Source organism: Periplaneta americana, chromosome 1 (assembly GCF_040183065.1).
Source record: "Periplaneta americana isolate PAMFEO1 chromosome 1, P.americana_PAMFEO1_priV1, whole genome shotgun sequence".
Taxonomy (NCBI): domain Eukaryota; kingdom Metazoa; phylum Arthropoda; class Insecta; order Blattodea; family Blattidae; genus Periplaneta; species Periplaneta americana.
The window spans coordinates 208,033,103-208,055,274 of NC_091117.1; the positions used below are offsets into that span (position 1 = coordinate 208,033,103).

General features: G+C 38.1%; 1 protein-coding gene across 1 annotated transcript in view; it reads left to right on the forward strand.

Annotated features, from left to right (window-relative positions):
- The window catches only part of Aplip1 (JNK-interacting protein Aplip1), a 122,960-nt gene extending 103,902 nt beyond the window's left edge, over positions 1 to 19,058 (forward strand). Inside the window, exons 5-8 of the mRNA XM_069836563.1 lie at positions 8,237 to 8,422; positions 14,572 to 14,855; positions 15,635 to 15,813; positions 17,436 to 19,058. Coding sequence (XP_069692664.1) covers positions 8,237 to 8,422; positions 14,572 to 14,855; positions 15,635 to 15,813; positions 17,436 to 17,508 — 722 coding nt within the window. The 3' untranslated portion in view covers positions 17,509 to 19,058. The remainder of the gene's footprint in view (positions 1 to 8,236; positions 8,423 to 14,571; positions 14,856 to 15,634; positions 15,814 to 17,435) is intronic.
- The last annotated feature ends 3,114 nt before the right edge of the window (positions 19,059 to 22,172 follow it).

The window sequence follows — 22,172 nt, forward strand, 5'->3', positions numbered from 1 at the left end:
GCCATCATTCACGATGGGAACATAAACATAACAGCAAACATACTTGGTAACCATGGAAACATAACAACGACGCCATTTCCTCATATTCTGTCGTATACTTCAGCGCTCCACGATTGTGTTCTGTTTGCAAATCACGTAAGCATAAGCATGAAAGTTTGGAGTTTGCAAACTTTCATGTTAACGTCTTACGGTAATGTTTATGTCAATGCTTATGTGAATCATTGTGAATGATCCCATTTGGTAGCCTGGGCGCAAACTTCTGTGTTTATGTTACGGTTATGTTTAATTTTCATTGTGAATGGGCCTTTATTCATCCTCTGGTAGCCGTACATAGGAGACTGTGAATTCTTACATTTTCGAAACAAAGAAATATAATTACATAGAGAAGATTTTATTATTTGCTGTATCACTATTTAAGTTATTTAATATAACAAAAATCTGAAAATCGATAAATATGTCACATAGAAGTTATTGCAGGAACAACGACGATATGTACCTGTTGAAGGGGCATATGGTAGCTGCAGAGCCAGAAGGTTGCGGGTTCGATTCCACTATGATAATGGATTATCTTCATTGATCCAATATATCCGGTCGCTCTAAGACAATGGAGTTTATTCAGCCTCTAATAGAAATGAGTACTAGAAATATTTTGGGGGGGGATAAAGGTGTTGGGCACATAGAACTGACATCCCTACATCCGTTAAGATCGATTGTACGAACAGGTTGAACTGTAATAGGTTAAAAATAAAACCCACCTATCGCTGTGATGACCCATCTATGAAATCCATAACTAATCGAGAAAAGGGAAAGCAATGCGTCTTGTTCCTGAACCATAACTAATTGCACCAAACAGAGTAAAGGAAAGAAGATTGATGTGAATAATCTATTAAGCAAACGGTTTGTGAATGATCGGAATATCATAAGAGACTTGGATTTCTATGCTAATATAATCAATACAAAAGCTCCTGTTACAGGCTATAGGATGATGGTGGCATGGTAGCTTGTATCTGGCTAGAGGAAGAGGGGGTTGAGTAGGATCTGAAGAAGGTTGAGATTTCCATGATCCTAGGCTTTTGACCAGAGGTCTCCAAAAAGCGTATCGTCATTCGTGCTCTCGATGCTGCCCGCCGAACACAGTGTGCTGTAAGGCTAGAGAAGGGGAAGTGACTCGTACCTCAACAGATAGGAGCGATCAGTGGGGGATCGCGGAAAGGATCTGCTTAAATTTACAAATAATTACATCAAAAGAATAAGAAATATCATACGTTAGTATATTATTTTGACATATAAGAAGCTGGAGCCCCGTCTGTTGCTATTGACACAAGCCATTGCAAATTCAACCTCTTCTGTTCTATGGTGCCTTACAGTGCCTGGAAAAGATCTTCTCCAGTTGTATTTTGTAATTACATCTAGAAGACATTCAGACACAGTAAAATGTTCATTAACTCCTCGGATGAAAATGGCTAGGTGAGAGTTGTCATTTCTATCTGTGCTTTCGTCCAAAGCAAGTGAGTAAGCTACAAACTGGTTAATTGTGGTTTCGACTTCAGATTCAATTACATTTGCAGTCTTTAAATTCCTTCTCTGAACTGTAATTGGGAACATTTTAATTTTCTTAAACATTGACTTTGTTCTGGACACAGTATTTTAGTAACGTCCTGTATGCACGATTTTACAAATGATGCTTATGTAAAGGGCTTCATTGATTTTCCAATATTCCAAGCTAAAACATAGCTAGCAAAAAGCTTTTTTGTTTAAGACTAAGGACATGTGTGTGATTTGTGTTTGTATTTTCTTGTTTTACATTTATCAAAATATTTGTAGGCCTACGCATTTCATCTAAAATTAAACGAAAAACTATACTTTGTCATGCGGAACTGAGTGTAAATGTATTGTAATATACTGATTATTATGTATAACCAACAGTTATACAGATAGCCCAAAATAAATTATTTTCACATGTCTAACATGCCTGTCATTGTATGATATTCTTCGTGAAGAGTCGAGTATTGTCGTCGCATGTTGAATTTTAACACCCTTAAGAATTTTCGAACAAATTAAGCATTGCACATTCTTCCCACTAACTCAAAAAAAAATTCTCTTCCTATTCATCCTTGAATGTACTACGTCCATGATTAGAAGACATTGTGAAAAGGTGGAACACGCCGACCAACACAATGATAATGGCAGTCCGCCACTGCTCTTCGTTTTCACATAAACATTGAGTACAGTACACATGGGGATGGGTGAGGAGAAGCAAGCTCACTACGTACTGGCTTCGGTTCCGTTCAGGGGCTTACTCGCGAGTACGCTTTTGGAGACGTCTGCTTTTGACAGTAGAAAATAGCCTGTATAACTATATTTTAAAATTGTAAATTGTCACTTGGTATGAACAAAGTCAGGAACGAGGAGCTACGGAACCGTACCGGCATGAAAGACGTCCTAATCATCGCAGAAAGCCTGAAGTGGAAATGGGGAGGGCACATGGTAAGGATGGACCACAGACGATGGACGCACAGACTGACATTGTGGGATCCCAGGATCGGCAGAAGAAGAGTGGGACGCCAGACAACTAGATGGGCCGATTTCTTCAAGAAGAAGGCAGCACCACATTGGACGAGCAGTACAAGAGACAGACAGCTGTGGAGAAATTTAGAAGCCACCGTCCTCAGTGTGTAGTGTGGTGCGAATCTTACAAGTGCAAGTGTTTTTGTACATAGAACACTCCTTAGGATCGGCTCACCTAACGAGTGAAGTCTACTGATCCAAGCCTGTCAATCAGGAGGCCCTTGCCCTTACGGGATCTAGTAGGCTAAATTAATTAATTTATTATTTATTTATTAATAGTAAAAATAGTATTTAATACTGACAATAATTATGTGTACAATGTGATGTTAAACAAGGTGATCCATTATCTGCCACACTATTTTACCTTGTTATAGACTCTACATTGAAAAAAATAGACACGAAGGGAAATATCTCTACGAAATTTAAACATTGCATAGCTTATGCAGAAGACATAATGCTAACTGCAAAAACAAAATCAGCTTTGATTGAAACATTCAACAATTTGAAATAACAGCCAATAAAATTTGGATTAATCATCAACGAAAAGGAAACCAAATTTTAAAAATGTAATAAGAAAGATAATACGTTAGAAGATCTAATTATTAATAATTTAAAATTAGAACAAATAATACTGTATATTTGAAATATCTTGGCTCAAGTTTTAATAGCAATAACAACACAAAAGAAGAAATTAAAGAAAAAGTCATACTTGATAATACCTCAGTCTAGTATATAGTCACGAAGCTTGAGTTTATGAGGGTACTAGGAACAATAGACTGTGCAGGTACTATTTCGCATTGTCTGTAATGAAGCGATAGTAGCGATCCTAGTGGTTAGCAACTATCTATGGATGCATATTTACTACTTATTGAGCTTCGTGACTATGATAATACCGTAAAGCATACTGTACTACATTAATGTTGGCCTACCACTTTTTAAGACTATATTGCTTTCAAAGAAAGTTAAGTTAAATACTTTATATTGTACAACAATCAGTCCTATTGTTACCTATGCTAGTGAAACATGGGTGGTCAAAGAATCCAGTAAGCAAATACTATTCATATTTGAAAGTAAAACATTAAGAAGAATCTTTGGTTCAATAAAAAATAGTGATAGTACGCGGAGAATTAAAACTAACAATGAATTAAAGTAATAAAGGAAAAAATATTATAAATCACACAAAATCCGTAAGAGTAGGATGGTTTGGTCACATCAACGGAATGAAAGTACAGAAACTGGTTAAAAACTTTATAAATGAAAAACGACTACTAATAGAAAATTGGGCAGACCAAAAAAAGATGGAAAGATGATGTCTTAAAAGATTTGAAATTGATGAAAATAACTAACCGGATGAAGATTATACAACACCGGAAGGAATGGAAGAAAGTTGATGAGAAGGCCAAAACTCTTAAAAGAATTGTAATGAAGAAGAATAGTGATGCGTTATTTTATGTATATTTCTTATTATAGGCTTTTGATAATGCAATTTTCTATCACGTATGGATGAAACTCTCACTTTGAGAGAGGAACAGATATTAAGGATGTTTGAGAATAATGTTCTTAGGAAAATATTTGGGGCTAAGAGGGATGAAGTTACAGGAGAATGGAGAAAGTTACACAACGCAGAGCTGCACGCATTGTATTTTTCACCTGACATAATTAGGAACGTTAAATCCAGACGTTTGAGTTCGGAAGGACATGTAGCACGTATGGGCGAATCCAGAAGTGCATATAGAGTGTTAGTTGGGAGGCCAGAGGGGAAAAGACCTTTGGGGAGGCCGAGACGTACAGTAGATGGGAAGATAATATTAAAATGGATTTGAGGGAGGTGGGATATGATGGCAGAGACTGGATTAATCTTGCTCAGGATAGGGACCAATGGCGGGCTTATGTGAGGGCGGCAATGAACCTGTGGGTTCCTTAAAAGCCAGTAAGTAAGTAAGTATGGATGGAAACGTATGATGTCCGAAATGTTACCTTTAATTTCTTGAAATAAAAATAAAAAAATATTGTATTATTGCAAGTTCTTACAGACACACTTGAAACATCGTAACTTCATTTTTTTAATCGTGTCGGGTTTAAAAGTAATTCAGTTTACGTCATTCTTGTAAATTTATTTTACGACGCTGTATCAACATCTAGGTTATTTAGCGTCTGAATGATATAAAGGTGATAATGCCAGTGAAATGAGTCCGGAGTCCAGCACCGAAAGTTACCCAGCATTTGCTCGTATTGGGTAGAGGGAAAACCCCGGAAAAATCCTCAACCAGGTAACTTGCCCCAACCGGGATTCGAACCCGGGCCACCTGGTTTCGCAGCCAGACGCGCTGACTGTTACTCCACAGGTGCGAACTTCTTGTAAAAAATTGTTTCTTGGACATAACACGATTTAAAACGGTGCTCCTCATATATGCTTTACAATTACTTCTCTAGATTGCATCTTATAGGCCTATCGTGCGATGGTTCGGGTGGCAATCGATAGGATACTGAACCGCGGTTCTTACTTAATGAAGTATTTATTGTCAGCGCCGTAACTGCGTGGTTAACACGTCATACCTCGACTAACGATGAGCGTTGGGTTTTGAATAGAGTCTTTATAAGGAAAACATTTCGGTCAGTGTATGGGATCAGTGCCCACATGGTATTCATAAATTTGAAGAGCTATAATGTAGCAGAAAAATTCAGTTTCGTAAAGGTACGGTCACACGTCGCTACTTTTGCAGCGCTGTAGTACAAAAAACTGCGCAACTCTCGTACTGCGACGTGTGAACAACGCTGCAACCCGAAAAGTAGCGGCTGCCGAACCTGCTGCCCGCTACTTTTCCATGCTGCGCGCAGCTTAAAAGTAGCGACGTGTGAACAGGGTTCTCAGGGTTGCAGCCGCAGCATTTTTGATATCGGTTTTGTTGAAACTTTTGCTGCGGTTGCGACCAGTGTTGCCACCGAAATTATTGTTTGGATGTATTTTAATGTTAGATGTGATGAAAATAAATTATTTGTAACAGTTATTAAATGCACAACACAGTCTGAGCATATTTTCTAACGATATAATTCACTTTTTTTAATTTTCTGTAGCGTAGTTCCAAACAGGAGGGTTGCCAACATTGATTACGTGAATATGCTGTTGGTTATCATTTAAGTATATAGGCGTTTTTAAAAGCTTTATAGTAAAAATAATGCCAATTTCTGAATACTAGTTAGGACAGAAAAGCAAATAATAGATAAGGAAGCTTTCGCATGAGTTTCTTAATAATGCGAACATAACCACAAAATGTATATTGAGAAGTCAACACGGAGATGGAAACCTGCAGCATGACTGCGGCTGCAAAAGTAGCGCCTTGTGTGTGAACAGACTCGCAACCTCCAGTTGCAACTTTTGCAGCACTCGGGTTGCGCAGCACGATAAGTAGCGTGCAGCGCGCTACTTTTGGCTTACGTGTGAACACGACACGCAACTTTTGCAGCTGCAGTACAAAAGTTGCGCAGCAAAAGTACCGACGTGTGCCCGTACCTTAAGCCAGCGAATACCATTGACGGAGGTTATCATGCTGAGCACACCTTATCCTCGTACTAGTTGGATTATCGTTCAACTCTGCTGAGAGATGAAGATTCATGGTCAGCAGTCGTCTGATCGATAACAGCACGTCCAATAGACATACTCAAATCTGTCTGTCCGTTACGAGGTTTGTGAGGTTATGTTGTCAGAGCTCCGTCGCTGTAGTTAGTGATGACAAAAAATAGGCTCCGCCTCCCGACAACGACAATCCTATAGTGATCGTCCCCTCCAGATAGCTAATGTTTTTTGTGTCCTGCGCACGTGTTTATCCATGGCTCATACGTAACTCTGAGCATGCGTGTAACAATACAGGTGGAACAAACCGATTGTGAGTAGACTGGACAAAGAACTCGACTAAATTCGTCGTCAACATAATCTTCAGCAAGGACTGCATGTTCCGGTTCCAGGGGCTTGTTGATCAACCTATCTTAACTTGGTTCTCCCTTTCTTTTGGTTTGTAAGTTCGCATTTGTTTTACGTTTATCAACAGACTAATAGATTTAACCCTTAAATTGGCAAAACTTCATTTCTCACACTAGTTTATTAAACCGTGTCGGACTGTAAAGAAAACAACTATCGGAATGTCCATATGTTATATGTTGTACAATATTATATTATTGTGAAATGTTAATTTTCCTTCCAATTTTTTCTCTATTGTTCTATTAAAATTATAGCATATAGCCTTTTAACCTGTTGTATCCTATAGGATACTTTGCGAATTTAAGGGTTAAATGATTCCGTATATTTATCTGTTCTCTTAAATTGTCATATAAATATGTTTAATTCCTGCCGAATAGTATTTCACTGTTCATTATAATATGTTAATCTGTACCTCATCTTAGGAATTTCGTTTCAGCTGCTTGTATGCCGGTACGGTTTTACTTCATCAGCGTCCATGATTCGTAGGCAATAGTTTCAGTTGTACTTACTTGTCCTTTTCTTTATTGATCGTGCCAGATGTGTTCAAACCGCGATTATTTTTGCTCCTATGTCATGATTAAAGAATTACGTTTACATTCACCATCACCATCACCATCACCATCACCATCATCATCATCATCGTCATCATAATCATCCTTCACGAATTAGGCCTCTGTAGACCTGTTTCGGCCCCATCTAGCAGTCTTCTAAAAGGTCTTCCTGGTCGACGATGTCCTCTAGGTTTATACTGTATCATAATTTTTGGGATTCTTGAATTTTCCATTCTTCTTACATTATCTAGCCAATTGAATTTGTATCTGCTGATTTTTTCTTCTACTGAGTCTACTTCTAATTGTTCTAAAATTTCTTCATTCCTTTTTCGGACTAAAAGCGTATATCCTGCTGTCCTCCTGAAAAATTTCATTTCCGTTGCTTTGATTCTGTTCATGTCTTTTTTATTTAATATCCAAATCTCGCTTCCGTATAAAAGGGAGGGTAATGCTAGTGTATTATATATTTTTATTCTTGTAGATTTTTGTACTAATTTAGCTTTTAATGCATTGTTTATTATTCCTAGAATTTGTGTAAATTTGGTAATTTTCTTGTTCACATCTTTTTCATTTTGATAAGATATTTCGCAACCCAGATAATTGAAATTTTGTACTTGTTCGATGCATTGATTATTGTGTATTATCTTACTTCTGACTGGGTCTTGTCCTAAAAATGCCATTAATTTTGATTTTTGTGCTGAAATTTCCATCCCAAAATCATTTAAAATTTTATTTAATGTATATAATCCTCTTTGTAAATTATCCTCTGAATTGGAAATTACGACTTGATCATCGGCAGAGAGTAAGGTATTTAATGTTAGAGCACTGGTTATTTTGATTCCTGATGTGTAGATTTGATTCCATTTTAAAATAATTGCATTTATAGAAATATTATATAAATTATATTACATTATACATCCTAAATAATAAAGTATTTACTTAGGTTATACAATCATATAATTCCCAAACAATTTTTCCCTTAATTCATATTACATTGTCTGTGCGCAATTTTATTAATTTAAGTAAAGATAATCACACGCTCAGGTTTGTTATCTGTTGTTCTTGCTTTCGCTTCTTTGATACGAACACGAGTTACGGATTACTGAAACGTCAATACAGACAGACGGCTGCTGTTGCGCAGGATCGCTGTCGCCGGAGTCGGCGTCGCCGGCGAGCAGCGGGGGGGTGCCCTTCACACAGCTGGAGCTGCTGGAGCCCACGCACAGAGGACTCCACAAGTTCGTGCCACGACACCACGACGAGATAGAGGTGGAGATCGGCGACCCCATCTACGTGCAGAAGGAAGCTGAAGACCTCTGGTGTGAAGGTACTGCCTTCATGGGAGGGTATTTCTGTTATACATGTACAGTGAAACCTCTCCTTACGGACACCTCCAAGATACGGACAGATTTCTATATCCCAACTGAAATAATATACAGGGTCTTCATTTTATTTTTACTTCAATTTTTATTGTACCTGAGTTCTTTAATGTACTTCACTCCCACACCTTCTACTAATGAAGTTCAACCGTCCTCCACACAGATCCAAGCCCGCATATACAATCACAGTAACCTTACGGTCACAGTAAACAGTACGTTCCAAAAATATGTTTGCGTTTTGCAGTGACGAAAGAGCTTTAAATATTGCATCATTTTCCATTTGCCTACGTCGCATCCCGATTTCCCCCACCTGCTTCTATTCGCCTCTCTGTAAATGCTAGTGGCTGGGCTGTCTTAGCTCTTTTCTGGGAACATTAATTTCTGTTAGGAATTGGACGTCTACGTAATATTATACCCATACAATTGTCTAAAATAACTTAAATAAAAGGGCCTCGTTAAGTAACTAACTGTCACGTGATTTCCTCCCTTTCTAAGACGCTGCGATGTAACCACTTGGGTAGCTCAGTTGGTAGAGCGTTGATACGTTTAACCAAAGGTCCCGGCTTCGATACCCGGCCCCGGAACAATTTTTCCCTCGAAATTATTCAAATCAACTTTACAGGGAGTTATACCTGAAATCTTGATTTGTGTAAACGAACTTTTTTGACACCCTGTAGTTACAATTTCTTTCCCTTTTCCTCTCCTTTTCGGCATTCTATCTTGATTGCGGAATGTTTCTGCAATAACAGCAACGATCACAAAATGAGTTCCAAATTGAAAGACAATTCATTACTTCATTGATATGCTGGTATGTGCCTGACGTTTCAGCACAGTTCTGTGTGTAGAGGCAATTCGCCGTGCAAGTGCGGCAACTTGTTCTACCCATCTGTTATGCTAGGTGCAACTTCATCAGGCTCTCCTAACTCTAGGCTTTGTGAAATCACGAATTTTCCAATTTTATCGAAGTTACAGGACAGTTCTGTAGTAAACTTAGCGAATGTCGCTTTCCACTTCTTTTTAATTCCATTTTATTCGTTTTTCCTCTTCCTCTTTCATTTTCCTCTTCTTCATTGTTATTTCGTCATCTCGCTACACATTTTCCATTTCTCACATTTATCCTCCTAGTTTCTACACTCCTAGATGTTTATGTAATAGGTGTCGCTTCATACTTCGCTTTTGCTCTTCTTCTCTGTCCACCCATTTCTCTTCTTTTCCTTCTTCTTGTTTTCCATCCTTTTATAATTGCATCATATCAAGGTCGTCCTCTCCATCTAGGTCAATTACTTTTATAGTTTGACAGCTTCAAGTGAAACCCCGTAAAACACGCCAACTTCTGGAATCTCTCTCTTTCTTTCTTCTCTCCCCCTCGCTCCTCGTCATTCAGTCACCAATCACCACCTAAATATCTGAGAGGGTGTGTGTGGGCATCGCGACCAATAGAAGAACCACTCTCCAGTATTACCACAATAACGGATTCTTCATTTTTGCCTCGACTGTCGGCTAGGAAGGTTCCATTATGCTAGCATTGCAGGCAACTAGTCAACCTTTTAATGCTTTTGTTAGCAGGTTTGACAAACTGTGAGTGGACCTGCAAGTACATAGTGCATAGTGCTCTCTCCCTTCCCCCGTGCTTTCTCACTTGCTCCTCTCCAAGACAGCCAGCGCTCACGTAGTAACTCGGTCAGGGTTTCAGTTCGATTTGTCAATCTATACACACATCTTCTTAACGTAGGTACCTTCCTCACTTCTTTATTTTAATTGTGTTATTCTTATTCCAATATTACATCATTTCTTTCTTTTATCGTAATTCTCTTCCTCGTTTGATCCCATTTATGTCCTTTTTAGATTTATGTAGCTTTTTTACTTTGATTTTTCATCTTTTTAATTATGTTACCATTATTCTTATTGCGAGCTGAAAAAATATATCATGCATTCCCATTAACATTATTGAATTAGTGCTTATATCTAAGACTGTGGAGTTAAACTTTTAATAGTTAATCCGTCCTTCCTTCCATCCTTCTTTCCTTCCTTCCATTCATTCACTCACAGTCATCTACTTAAATCTAATCCATGTCCATTCAATAATCAATTTATCTTCTGCATAGGTACACCTATACCTGATGTTTCAGACCACTCATGTCAGTTTTTTTTCTCGAAGACTATATGATATTGGTTCATTGATTAAAGTTCACGTTAACACTTTGTTAAAAACATAAAATTTACTCTGTCACACGTTAAAAGTGTTAAAATTGTTTAAAAAGGTATTTACCTTCGACAGACGGCCCGTTTCGACGCTATTTGTCGTCGTCTTCAGTGTCTCTTGAACCACTGCTGATTTTGGCTCTGCGATGTGCAGTTGTCGATGGTAGGGATGGGGTGTGTTGTTCCTGTGGTGGGGGTTGGCTGTCTGTATGTTATGACGTATTATGATGTCAAACAATGTGTGCGTATTGAACTGTAGTTGCGTATTAAGTATGTAATGTGGGTGTGGTATTGTGTTCTTATATATTTCGTATTGTTCTAGGATATTTAACTGTAAACTTTTTGGTGTGAAGTGTAAAATTTCCATATCTGTTTCTATATTATTGTAGTCATGATTATTGTCGATAATGTGATCTGCATAATTTGATGTAATGTAATCATAATACGTCATAACATACAGACAGCCAACCCCCACCATAGGAACAACACACCCCCACCCCTACCATCGACAACTGCACATCGCAGAGCCAAAATCAGCAGTGGTTCAAGAGACACTGAAGACGACGACAAATAGCGTCGAAACGGGCCGTCTGTCGAAGGTAAATACCTTTTTAAACAATTTTAACACTTTTAACGTGTGACAGAGTAAATTTTATGGTATTGGTTGTTCATAAAAAAAATTTGATAACCAAAACCTATGTGAAGAACGCTCCTGAGGCTCATTTTTCAATTCAAACTTTGTTGAACGAGGTGGAACAAATAGTGTTCCTATGGATTCATTATAATATTATCTTAGAGACCTGAGGCCTTCCTGTATTTCATGGTATAACCCCTCTCAATCCAGTGTGGACTTGTTCAAGAGAATAATATGGTTCCTTGTGCAGATATTCAATTGGTACGGAGATCTCCAGTCCTTAGCGCTGAAATATTTGTTTTAAAAGCAGAAATTCATAGCCTTTTAGGGGCAGAAGATACGAAAAGACTCCAAACACTGCGGAGTGTTTTTGTCAAATGCATGGCCATGTTCAAGGCAATCTACCTATGCGAAAAACTTCCTCACTTATGAAATACCTAAGAACAAAGCACGACCACTTTTAACTAATTCACATCTGCAAGACTGTTTACGTGTAACTATAAGCAACATCTCTTTGGACGTCACTGAAATTCTGAGTAACATACAGTTTCAAAGATATCATTATCCTGGTAGTGTAAGTGTTTTAAAATAGTATATTATGCAACGAGCCTATAATGGTAGTAATTAAGAAGCGAGTATGTTTATGAAACGAGCGCAAGCGAGTTTCATAATTTTCATACGAGCGTCTTAATTACCATTATAGGCAAGTTTCATACGACTTTTTATGCTCGACCATATTTCTAACTTGAAATTATTCATAAGTATTCATGTTATTCTTATCTGACTGGGGAGCGGAACTGACCTTGTGCAATATCTCGTAAATTGTGAGATGTGCGCAGACGCGAAAGTATTGATTTTTTCCGAGAAACAAATGTCATTGACCTTGATATAATCTAGAGAGTAAAATAAACATTAATCTTGATATAACCCTGAAATTGATTTAGACATTGAAAAACGATATGACAAATTGAATTTATTTGAATAGTCTATTATTTACAATTAACACTAATTATTATAGTAACAGAACATAACCTTCTGCGACAGTATTGGATTTCCAGCCTCCGTGACGTTTCGCTAGTTGTCTTTCGATTGCATATCCGAGAATAATCGATACTTGCGCTTTCATATTGCTACAATGATGTTTTCTGATTGGTGGAACACCTGAACTTTAGTGAATAGGTGTACTTTAATGAGGTGCATTAAAGGGCTACTACCAGGTGTATAATTACTACATTTCGGCATGGTCGAGCATAAAAATATTTCATGCATTCCCATTAACATTATTGAATTAGTGCTTATATCTAAGACTGTGGAGTTAAACTTTTAATAGTTAATAAGTCCTTCCTTCCTTCTTTCCTTCCTTCCATTCATTCACTCACAGTCATCTACTTAAATCTAATCCATGTCCATTCAATAATCAATTTATCTTCTGCATAGGTAGATCTCTAGGCTACCGGGTGTTTCAGACCGCCCACGTCAGCCATTTTTCTTGAAAACTATATGATACTGGTTGTTCAAAAAAAAATTTATAACCAAAACCTATGTAAAGAATTGATTGGTGGTAGCACCATTTCCCGTAACAAATCGGAAGTAGGGGTACCTGTGATCAACTGCGAAATTTCAAATGAGGACATGGGTTCTCAACCTGGTACTCTTTCAATGACATTTGGTGCTCTCGTCGTGTGAGTAAAAAAGTGCTCGCGAGCACGAACGCTCCTGAGGCTCGTTTTTCAATTCAAACTTTGTTGTACGAGGTGGAACAAATAGTGTTCCTATGGATTCATTATAATATTATCTTAGAGACCTGAGGCCTTCCCGTATTTCATGATGTATAACCCCTCTCAATCCAGTGTGGACTTGTTCAAGAGAATAATATGGTTCCTTGTGCGGATATTCAATTGGTACGGAGATCTCCAGTCCTCAGCGCTGAAATATATGTTTTAAAAGGAGAAATTCATAGCCTTTTGGGGGCAGAAGATACGAAAAGACTCCAAACACTGCGGAGTGTTTTTGTCAAATGTCTGGCCATGTTCGGGACAACCTACCTATGCGAAAAACTTCCTCACTTATGAAATACCTCAAGAACAAAGCACAACCACTTTTAACTAATTCACATCTGCAGGACTGTTTACGTGTAACTATAAGCAACATCTCTTTGGACATCACTGAAATTCTGAGTAACATTCAGTTTCAAGGATATCGTTATCCTGGTAGTTGAAGTGTTTTAAAAATGTATTTATGCTCGACCACGCCGAAATGTAGTAATTATACACCTGGTAGCAGCCCTTTAATGCACCTCATTAAAGTACACCTATTCATTAAAGTTCAGGTGTTCCACCAATCAGAAAATACCATTGTAAAAATATGAAAGCGCAAGTATCGATTATTCTCGGATATACACAGGCCACTGTTTTCGCAGGAGTTCTGCGACAATTTTAGTAGACGCTGGCGGCGACATCACAACATTGAAACGTCACGGAGGCTGGAAATCCAATACTGTCGCAGAAGGTTATGTTGAAGAATCGACCCAAAATAAAATTGAAATATTAAACTCAGTCGAAAGAAACAACACACAAATTAACATCAATTCACAGTCATCTTCCGGCTTTTCACAAAGCAAATTCACACAAATTCATTTCACCAATTGCACAATAAATCACTTATATTTGAAATAAAGTCAGTTCTCTTACTATAATAATTAGCGTTAATTGTAAATAATATTCAAATAAATTCAATTTGTCACCTCGTTTTTCAATATCTAATTCAATTTCAAGGTTATATCAAGATTAATGTTTATTTTACTCTCTAGATTATATCAAGGTCAATGTCGACATTTGTTTCTCGGAAAAAAACAATACTTTCGCGTCTGCGCACATCTCACAACTTACGAGGTATTGCACAAGATCAGTTCCGCTCCTCAGTCAGATAAGAATAACATGAATACTTATGAATAATTTCATGTTAGAAATATGGTCGAGCATAAAAAGTCGTATGAAACTTGACTATAATGGTAATTAAGACGCTCGTATGAAAATTATGAAACTCGCTTGCGCTCGTTTCATAAACATACTCGCGTCTTAATTACTACCATTATAGGCTTGTTGCATAATGTACTATTATTTGTTTATTTATTTTATTTATGTATTCATATAGTCCTATTGAACCTATTCGATTTCATAGTGCTCGCTCATGTGGACGTTCCTCGCAATATTGAAACATTTGAGAGCCCCTGATCTAAGCCATGACGTCTCTGTGCCACAGGAGTGAACCTGCGATCGGGCAGACAGGGCATCTTTCCCTCAGCCTACGCCGTCGACATGGACTACAGCGACTTCGACCCCAGTACGCCGAAAGTCAAAAGGGAGAGGTTTCTGCTTGGCTACTTGGGATCCGTGGAGACGCTCTCTAACAAGGGCAATATCGTCGTGTGCCAGGCTGTCAGGAAGATCGTGGGACCGTCGGGCGTCCCCAAACACAAGCCGCACTCCTGCATCTTGGAGGTGTCTGACCAGGGGCTCAGGATGGTGGACCGGCGGAAGCCCTCGGTAACGTATCATATTAACAGCAACAACAATAATGTCTTTGGATAGCTACAACACGAGTAGAATAACGCTCAGACATAGCGTTTTTATATAAAACTAGTGGCTTGTGCAGCAAATGCTGCAAACTAAGTTCATTAGACGTTCAAATACATACATACATACATACATACATACATACATACATACATACATACATACATACATACATACATACATACATACATACATACATACATACATACATACATACATACATACATACATACATACATACATACATACATACATACATACATACATATTCGTAAGAATAAAGACATCCTACCTAACGCGAATATATATACTCATCTCTACAGCCTTCTTGATCGTTTAAAAGTTAGTATGTACTCGTGTTACCTATCCTCTTTGACCACATTGCACCGTAATGCTCAGTTTTTTTATAGACTTTCACATGCTATCCGCATGCCGAATAACGGACTGTGTTAAAATCTTTCAAAATCGACTGTTTAATGGAATAATGCTTTATATATTCTTACACAGCTGTCACAAAAATTGTTTTTCAATATCTGTACCAGAGGTGCTTTTACACGACTTACAACTATGAATTTCTTGGTTGGAACAACGGTCTACGAAGTAACATTTTTGTTCCTCCTGCACAGTTAGTAGATTGTAACACAGACCGTTATTCGGCCCAACGCTTCAATTATAAGATTCTAATCCTGAAAGTATGCTTGTTAATGGGAAGAAAAATGTTCAAGTACAAGAAAAACGTCTGATTGCAGTCTAAGGACGTCCCTTGTCACGACTACTTCTACTCGCTGAAGAACGTGTCCTTCTGCGCGTTCCATCCGCGGGACCATCGCTACCTGGGCTTCATCACCAAGCACCCCCAGCTGAAGAAGTTCGCGTGTCACGTGTTCATGGGTACAGAGTCTACGCGGCCCGTCGCCGAGTCTGTAGGGTGAGCTATCATTAACAAATTGCATTTAAATATCTGCCTGGTTTTCTCCTTATCTTGACTTATTATTTTATTATACTACAGGGACATCATTTTATTTTTATTTCAATTTTTATTGTACCTGAGTTTTTGAATGTACTTCACTCCCAACCCCTCTACTAGTAAACTTCCAACCATTCTCCACGCATAACCATGGCCGCGTATGCAGTACTGAGTTAGTGAGTATAGTACGTTCCAGAAATATGTTCGTGTTTTCCAGTGACGAAAGCGCTTTCAATATTGAATCATATTTTCGCACAGGTACTATCGTCCGTTTGCCTACGTCGCATCCCGGTTTCCCCCACCTGCTTCTGTTCGCCCATCTGTAAAGTCTAGTGGCTGGGCTGTCTTAGCTCTTTTCTGAGAACATTAATTTCTCTTAGGAATTGGACGTCTATGTAATATTATACAACTGTTTAAAATAACTTAACTAAAAGGGCCTCGTTAAGTAATTAACTGTCACGTGACCACCCCCTTTCTACGACCCTGCGACAAAACCACTTGAACGGACAGTAGATAGAATTTCTGAGTAATTTTATCTTTTCGGATCGGGCAGAAGTGGAGATTAAATTTACAGTACGTAAGGTACTCTTTTATAGAGTAGGTATAGAATTATTTCAACATGAGTTACTCGTGCGAAGAACGAAACTGGTAATTGTAATTAGGTACAATAGTCTATACTGCGATAATATGCACAAAAGAACTGAAGCCTGTATCGAAATGAACGGCCACCATTTAAAAAAATGTGTTTAAATATCCATATTATTATTATTTTTCAATTTAACTTCATTCTCTATATTGTACTTTAATGTGCCGTAACAGTACAATATACACTGCATAATTAATAAGTCCGAATGGATAGCCCAATTCGTGGGTAAAAACACTAAGTGTTAATATAGTACTGTATTTTAATTAAACAAAAACCTAATGAAAATTATCAAACTCAAAATTGAGACATTTCCTAGTTTACGTAAATGGATGAACTACGTTTCTTCCCGCACAGATAAAATTACTCAGTCATGCTATCTACTGTCCGTCCAAGTGGTTATGCTACAGGATCGTAGAAAGGGGGAAATCACGTGACAGTTAATTACTTAACGAGGCCCTTTTATTTAAGTTATTTTAAACAGTTGTATAATATTACGTAAACGTCCAATTCCTAACGGAAATTAATGTTTTCAGAAAAGAGCTAAGACAGCCCAGCTTTTACAGAGGGGCGAGCAGAAGCAGGTGGGGGAAATCGGGATGCGACGTAGGCAAAAAGACAGTACCTGTGCGAAAATATGATTCAATATTGGAAGCTCTTTCGTTACTGGAAAACGCGAACATATTTCTGGAACGTACTATATTCACTAACTCAGTACTGCTTACTATATGCGGCCTTGGTTCTGTGTCGAGGACAGTTGGAACTTCATTAGTAGAAGGGGTGGGAGTGAAGTACATTCAAAAACTCAGATACAATAAAAATTGAAGTAAAAATAAAATGATGTCACTGTATAATAGAAATAAACCAGATAATTTTATCATTTTCGAAGTCCCTCAACGTTTTAAATGTAGACACTAATAGAGTATATTTTCTTTTTCAGGCGAGCTTTCCAGCGGTTTTATATTAAGTTCATTGAAACAGCTTATCCTATTGAAGACATCTACATCGAGTAGCAGGGGTGTCCAGCCCATGGATCCCATGCCGGCTCTGCTTCTCCCTTCTATCTGTTATCTTCCAACAACTTAAGGTTACGATATCGTATCGAAGAAGGTGGGAGGCTACGAACTGGTCAGACTTGACTGCTCGGCCATGATCATGACTCTGCGATATTCGCATGGAATTTCCTTCAGTTGCAACACCTGTGGACGTCAGTATTACACTTGTATAGCAGTTCCTACGTTCCTTCGTTCCAATAAAATCTTTCGTTCATGTATCCTTTAAGAGATATATTGACACTCCTATTCTTCAGTTATGTAATATTCTAAACAAAACTAAACTCCAATTGAACACTATATACAGGGTGTCGTCCCGCGCCGTGGCGTCGCGATCTAACGCCGTGTCCTAAGTAAAGACTGGTTCACAATAAACCGGAATCGAGAATCGGAACGAAAACGGTAAAATTGTTAAAATGTGTACATTTAAATGTGAGCATTCACAATTAACGAAAAGCTTGCCGGAGCTCGGGATCGGGAACGGAGAGTTGGCCAAGTTTCAACTTTGGCGTTCACGTTTCCTATCACAGCCCACTAGATTCATTCTATTGCCATCTAAAAGCTATTTTGTCGTCGTATATTTTGTAGCAAGAAGATCGTGACATAACCTATGCATTATTTTGTTCTGTGCTGTACATCATGGAGCAAGTTTTATTTGATGAGATTCTAATTTTGAGTGTTGAGGAAAATCCTCACGTTTACGATAAGCGGCGCGCCTCGTATAAAAATGAGAAAATGAGGGAGAATACGTGGCTTTCAATAGCTGCATCTTGGAACACCGATCGGAAGTGAATCATATCTTATTACTGTACTGGTTGTATTACACACTACATATTCATGCTTCAATTCAATAACTACTGTTTTGTTCATTTTTGTTCTATTACAAATGTTTCTTCCTCGATTATTTTACGTTATGGTAGACTTAAAATAGGTTATGATAATAAAGATGCATGGGCATATTTATAGTACCGTACCTAATGAAATGTTTCAGTTGAAATTTCGAAGTTGGTTAACCTGTGATTATGTTGGCCGCCTTGTACTCATAAGAGAACGCCATTGGTCAATTATACACAAATAACATCAGAATGCGTAATATCGACTTGACATATCGTCATTGACATGCATATCGATATGCATAGTCGTCTACGTTCTCGGTTTATTGTGAATCAAAAATTTTCATATTCACGTCCTCTGCTTCTCGTTTTCATTCTGGTTCTCGTTCCCGTTTTACTGTGAACCAGCTTAAATGCGAGCACGAGCGATGCGGGCACCGCGTTAAATCACGCATCGCAAATATCTGCGAGGAAAAGCGAAAGTGTCCAATGTAACTGCGTATGGCAGTTTTTAATGCAAAATATCGATTTTTAATGATCGACGTGGACGCATATGGAAAAGACAATTATGCATGAATATTTCATAACTCAGCTATTTATCAAAACATAAAAAATGACTCTTTACCTTTAAGAAAAGTTGCGCAGGTACCCAACTTCGAAAAAAAAAAAAAAAGACAATTTTTATTCATAGGAGACAAAGCTTATCCTTTAAGAACATATCTAATGAGACCCTATACTATAAGAGTTCAAAACAAGATAACGGCCTCGTATTTCATTTACAGTTTATCACTTTGAAGAATGACTATAGAATGGAATGTTGTTGAAATCTATTGAAATTATTATAGAAAATGCATTTCATATTGTAAAATAATTTTCCATAGCGCTATAATTAACAAGGAATAGGATATTAAGCATACAAAGAGATAATTTATTACAGTTTTTTTAACAGAAAATACGCTTTTGTTATATTGGTGTCTCATTTGACTTGTACACTTGTGTTGTATGAACACTTTTTTTAAATATATTATTGTAATGTACCGAAGTACATATGATATTTCCATGCAGATATTCTGCGTCATCATACGACGAAAGAGTAATGGAACGGAGGAAAATTCTCTCCGGCGCCGGGATTTGAACCCGGGTTTTCAGCTCTACGTGCTGACGCTTTATCCACTAAGCGCTTATTCCGTCGGATCCCGGCCAACTAGTCACTCATTACGAGTGCATCTCAGCACATATGTGGACTTCGGTCCTAGGTTCATAGATACTACACATCGCAATGCCGATCTAGCCATTGGTCGACTTCAACGGCATGTCCACCTTATAGAAGAATGGTTCCAACATTGGCGCTTAACTGTAAACACAATGAAGAGTCAAGTCACAGCCTTCAGTAGAACTCGAAGTGTACCACAAACTAAACTCACACTGTATGGTACTGCCCTTGAATTTCAGGATTCTGTTAAGTATCTTGGAATCCATTTGGATAGTCGTCTGTTATGGCATACCAACATTGCAAATACATGAGCAAGAACAATAGTAAGAATGGTACAACTGTATCCCCTTTTAAAAATACGTGCATTGTCAACATCTAAAAAAGTGACAATTTATAAATTGCTGATTAGATCAGTGCTTTTGTATGGTTCTACAGTATGGGGATACGCACCTAAGACAACGTTAGATCCCATTCGAGTAGTACAAAATAAAGTATTACGTGTAATTCATAACAGCGGGTGGTACACAAGAAACGAAGAGATACATCAAGATCTAAAAGTGGAAAGTATCCCAGTTAACATTAGGAGATTCGCTGAAACATTTTATAAACAGACACATTCCCACCAAAATGTGTATGTATCAAAACTAGGAACTTATAACCCTCAGTACTACACAAGACATCGTACACCTTTGTTCCTCTTCTCATAGTTATCTGTCAAATTTGTTTTCACGCTGTTCATCCTGGTTATGACGGGAGTGCAGCATCATAAATGAACTACCTCTGAGCAATAAGTAAAAGTAATTAGGAACAGTCGGGAGATCACCCAAGATTTCGATACTGTATCCAAAAGTTGACGAATTAAAAAAAAAAAAAAAAGTTCATAGATACCTATGACGTAGTATAGAGGGCGGCCACTAGAGGGAACTCAAGAGTTGGAACTTAAAACTTAGACGATTCTTCCGACGCCGGGGTGGAATCCGGTGTGGCTTAGTGGATAAAGCGTAAGCACGTAGAGCTGAAAACCCGGGTTCAAATCCCGGCGCCGGAGAGAATTTTTCTCCGTTCCATTACTCTTTCATCGTACTTTTTTTTATTAAATTTAAATTAATAAATCAGTTAAAAACCATACATGTTTCGGAGGAATGCTCCTCCATCTTCAGTGGCAATACCACGACGCTGGTACAGATGTTCGACCGCGTATCGTGGCTTAAAGGAGACTCTGTCGTGGTATTGCCTCTGAAGATGGAGGAGCATTCCTCCGAAACATGTATGGTTTTTAACTGATTTATTAATTTCAATTTAATTTTAAAAAAAGTGTTCATAAAACTGTAATAAATTATCTCTTTGTATGCTTAATATCTTATTCATGAACACTGTTGAATTTGATCTTACTCGTGTAAATTCAATTAAGGAATAGGATACTTCTTCCAGTGTCTCGGAAGACAATATGACGCAAGGATATCATAATTTCCAGCACTCGAAGGCAAACAATAGTACGTCGAGAGCAGCAGAAAATGTGCGACACACCTTTTATCAATAATTTTAATTGAAAGTAATTTAATATTTAAGTAACCTCATTATCACGGGTTTTGAAAACAATAAACATTGATTAAAACCTGTATAATTAATATTTACTTATTTTAAACTTAATTGAATTTCCCGTACTATCAGCTATAGAGTTCCATTCTTTGTCGATATCTAAACGATCCTTGTACTGAGGGTTTCTTTTGTTCCAGAATACATTTCTTGTTTACACTTCGGAAATTAACACTTCCATTGCTATTGCTTGCCGGACGACATCTGCGGTGAAAATCAAACCGTTTTAAATTCCAAACAATGCGTGCGGTACTGCTTTACAGCATCGTATGAATCGCACGCGTCACGTGTTCACGTTGGACAACTCCATTTCTTACACACAGACTGATTGTGAACGTCAACCGCAGTAAACGCATTACACCGCACGCACCGACTTGGCGCCTTAACCTTGGACATGGCGTAAGGCATCCCGCCTAGGACTCGCGTTACGGAATGCGCGCTGGTTCGAGTCCTCACGGGGGAAGAAATTTTCTCATGAAATTTCGCCCAGTGTATGGGACCGGTGCTAACCCAGCATCGTGATGCACTTGGGGAGCTACGATAGGTAGCGAAATCCGGTTGCGAATACCAGCTATAACAGCTGGATCATCGTGCTAACCACACGATACCTCCATTCTGGTTGGATGATCGTCCACCTCTGCTTCGGCATGTGGGCGTGAAGCCAGCAGCCGGCTAGTCGGTCTAGGCCCTTCACGGGCTGTAGCGCCACGGATTATTATTATTATACAGGGTGTCTCTGGAGAAATGTGAAATACTTCAGGATAATGTAGTTTGGGTTAATCTACTTCGATTTAACCTGATATATCTACTGTTATGTCCGAAATGTAATGATTGGGAAGTTATTGATGAACGAACTTTTGAATGTAGAGAGGCTTTATAGACGTAGTTCTACGTTTTAGAACATTGTGAATATGATACATTATTGAAAACGCTGCATAGCCTATTGTATTGTTCCAATAAGTTTATTTCATAATTAAGTACAA